We start from the raw sequence: 3,838 nt of genomic DNA, 5'->3' as shown, positions 1-3,838 counted from the left end.
TTTATAAAAAAGTGTTTCTCGACCAATTCGAAACATAAATAATGAATCTGAGCTTCAGACAGAGGAAATCGCACCCACTAACGTGAACTAACACGAGCACAGTAGGTACATAATAGAGAGGGCTAGGAGCTGCTAACCACTTCTGCACAATGGCATTAACAAGATTAACCTGGGCAATTAGCCGGTGCAGCAGAGATCAAGCCTAAATCTGGGGCCTTTCAAAAAAGCCCACTAATGGAAAGGATTACGTTAATTTCATTAATTCTCAATACACAGACCCGGGCTCCTTTCACTCCTTTGTGTAACCCCCACCTCTTCCCCACCAAAAAAGGGGGAGAAAAAAAAAATCAAATCTGGTTTTGTTTGTCATCTGCATATTACCAGGAACTAAATCCAGGATGACGTCGCCTGGGTATAAAAAAGGGAAGAGGTTCAGATGGATTATACTCCGAGCAGCCCTCTGGGCTGAGATCAGTAAACAGGCGAGAGTTGAGGGGGGAAAGTTCCAGGGGTGGATCCTGCGCACACGCACACGCAGACACGCGCACAGGCACACACGCACACTCTGCCCGCAAGCTGCCCTCGGAAAAACCTCCGCTCTTTGCTCTCCGATCCCTTTTTAAAATTTCTCCGAAAAGTTTCGATTTCGTGTCTCTCCAGCCTTCCCCCCCCCCCCAACCCCCCCCTCCCTCCCTTCCACCGCAACCGCCGCCACCTACCCTCCCTCCCTCCCTCCCACCCCCCCCCCCCCCCGGCCGGTCCCCGCTGCCCTGCCCCGGCACGGTTTGGGGCATGCCTGTGAGCATGTTCAGCATCGACAATATCCTGGCGGCCAGACCTCGCTGCAAGGACTCGGTGCTGCTGCCCCCGAGCGCCGCGCCCGTCGTCTTCCCCAGCCTCCACGGGGACTCGCTCTACGGCAGCGCCTCCGACTACGGCGGATTTTACTCCCGGGCGGTGGCACCCGCCTCCGCGCTGCCGCCGGCGGTCACCGGATCTCGGCTGGGCTACAACAACTACTACTACGGGCAGCTGCATGTGCCTGCGTCCCCCGTGGGCCCTTCGTGCTGCGGGGCCGTGCCGCCCCTGGGGGCCCAGCAGTGCTCCTGCGTCCCCCCCGCAGGTAAGGCGGCCCCGCGTGGGACGGGGCGGACGGGTTTTCTTTGTTCCCGCAGCCGCGGGGCAGGAGGGGGTGGCGGGGAGCTGGCGGCCGTGGGCGGCGGGAGTGGGGGCTTTTTCGGCAAAGGGTGTGTGTGTAGGGGGGAGCAGCGATCTCATGCAAAGCCTGTCGTCGTCTCATCTGTCTGTCCGTAGGTTACGAGGGCAGTGGGTCAGTCCTGATGTCCCCTGTTCCCCATCAGATGTTGCCCTACATGAACGTGGGCACTTTGTCCCGGACCGAGCTGCAGTTACTGAACCAGCTGCACTGCAGGCGGAAAAGACGGCATCGGACTATCTTCACTGACGAGCAGCTGGAAGCGCTGGAAAACCTCTTCCAGGAAACGAAATACCCAGACGTGGGCACCAGGGAACAGCTGGCCAGAAGGGTGCACTTAAGAGAGGAGAAAGTGGAGGTATTTCATTTTCTTCTCCCCCCCTTCCACTCTCTCCCTTTCGCATTTAGACGCGCTCGGGCGGGAGGTACCTCCGTGCGGCTCCAGCCCGGCTCCGCCGGCAGCGGCGGGCTGGCGGCGGGGGGAGCAACACGTTTGCGGCGGCGAGAGGGAAAGTTCTTCTTGTTTTTTTAAAATTATTATTATTATGAATTGCCCAGCGCCTTTCTGGGGGCGGCTGCCCGAGCCGATCGCACGGTTGTGAGCACATGTGGAGAGGCGGCCGTGGCTGCTGGACGCGCTCAGTCTTTCCCACCCGAGCGGCCGCTCGCCCTCCGGCCCAGCGCGGCTCCGGGCGGGGCAGGGCTCCGGCCGGCCGGGGGGGTGAGGGGGGATGTGTGGCGGGGTGTCGTTCGGCGGGTTTGCATATTTCATTTTTTCCCCTAATAATTTGATTTCTGCACGTAACAGGTTTGGTTCAAAAACCGCCGGGCAAAGTGGAGGAGGCAAAAGCGATCGTCTTCTGAAGAGTCAGAAAATGCACAAAAATGGAATAAAGCGTCCAAAACGTCCCCGGAGAAGAGGCAAGAGGACGGGAAAAGTGACTTGGACTCCGACAGCTGATATCTGGCAGGGGGGACGTTTCCCGTGGACTGTCGGATACGCTCCAGAGGATGCTCCTAATCTTGCACAAGCTCTGCCTTGTCGGAGGGGGAAAATATCTGTATATAACGTACCATGCCCCGAGTTCATTGCGTGTAAATAAAATGTGTTGCGGAGGTGTTGCACAGGTAGTCGGCGGCGCGTTCGTCCCCGCTGCGTCGCGGGGAGAGGGGACCGGAGAGGAGCGCGGCGGAGCCCCGCTCCCCGGGGCCAGGGCCGGCCGTGCCGCCGCCGTTACTTATTTAACGAGGCTTCGCTGCGCGCAAGCGGGAGGGCAGCGCTGCCCGGTGGGCACCCGCTCGCTGCCGGCCGGGAAGCGGCGGCGGATCGTTCACCCCCGAAAGAGAGCACCGGTCCCCGTCCCTGTCGGCAGCGCCCGGGGCAGCCCCGCTGAGGCCGGGCCCGGCGAGGGGGCCGCGGCCGGCAGCAAAGCTCGCCCCTCCTCCCGGGGCCGCCCGGCGGGACCGACCTGCCCCGGATCGGGCCCCACGTCCACACGCGTCCCCCCGGGGGGCGCCGGCGGGCAGCCCCCGCCCCGCCGCTCCCGGCCCGCCGGCGGTAACCTTGGGCAGGGCCAGCCCGGCCCCCCTCCCGGTGCTCTGCCCCGAGCGCGGCGCTCTGCCGAGTTTCCAAAGTGCTTGCCTCTGGCCCCCGTGTAGAAAAAGCTGTCTCGCCACATCAGTGTTTAACATCGCTACGAGTAAGTGCCGGCCGTTATCAGGTGTATCAGCGTTAAAGGGAGCACGGGCTCTCGTGTGTTGCTTCTGGGGGTGTTTTGCAGGACATCGCTGGCGGGAATTTTCTCCCCTTTTGAGGCACCACCTTTGCAATTAGGAAAGCAGTGACAGCCTGATCTCATTTGGCTCGTCCCTCTGTGAAGGTCTCACAAAAAAAAAAAAAAAAGATGTCTATCCCCCCTGTAAAATTCACGTTTGTTTTCCTTAACGCTTTTTCTTTCCCCTGTGACTCCCAACTCTTAGTGCTCATTTCTTCATCACAGAGCCACCCTGGTTCCCCCACGTTGTCATGGTTAGAAAGACCTTTCTCCTTGATGACAAAGGCTGTCTATAAATTTAAAACATAACCTAAAGATATAAAGCTAATGCAAATAACATCTAGATGAAAATTTTCATGCTATGCCTTTTATTTAGAAGTTAAGTGGTAGTGAGCTGATTATCCTTAATTACGGCCAACGCCTAAACTCACCTGTATCCATTCAGCTCATCTAGCTTAGACAATAAATTGGTTGATACAAACATGCTCACCATTGCTTCCAGTGACACTAGAAAGGACCAACTGGTGTGATCTTTGTCCTTTCCTGCTCTATCCAGCTTTTTGTGGGTGTTGTAGTATGGTGTGTATTGCAGGTGTTAGTTGATAGAACCAGTCTCAGTATCTGTCTGCTCGCTTAACCTTTCTTAACGTATCCATGTTTCCACATAGATGTGGTATCCCTTTCTGAGCAGTCTCTACCCCGTATCAAGATGTAGGAACAGCTGCTGTGGAAGAAATTAACTGTGGTTTTGTATGACTCAGTCCTTTAGGGGGCTTACAGTTTCATAGCTACTGCTGTCTTGGAGAGAAGAAGAAATTTAGCCTCTTGTTCTTTAGCACAGCAGAGG

The 3,838-nt window shown here is 57.2% G+C and overlaps 1 protein-coding gene across 1 annotated transcript; it reads left to right on the top strand.

The window, feature by feature from the left end:
- Positions 1-443: 443 nt before the first annotated feature.
- GSC (goosecoid homeobox) lies at positions 444-2,347 on the top strand. The gene is made up of 3 exons (XM_005244010.3): positions 444-1,123; positions 1,315-1,574; positions 2,025-2,347. Exons 1-3 carry the CDS (start codon positions 793-795, stop codon positions 2,175-2,177), a joined length of 744 nt encoding a protein of 247 aa, XP_005244067.3. The 5' UTR covers positions 444-792; the 3' UTR covers positions 2,178-2,347.
- The last annotated feature ends 1,491 nt before the right edge of the window (positions 2,348-3,838 follow it).

Source organism: Falco peregrinus, chromosome 1, assembly GCF_023634155.1.
Source record: "Falco peregrinus isolate bFalPer1 chromosome 1, bFalPer1.pri, whole genome shotgun sequence".
In the NCBI taxonomy this organism is placed as follows: Eukaryota; Metazoa; Chordata; class Aves; order Falconiformes; family Falconidae; genus Falco; species Falco peregrinus.
The sequence above is the reverse complement of the archived record's forward strand: the minus strand, read 5'-3'. Positions and strand labels throughout refer to the sequence as shown.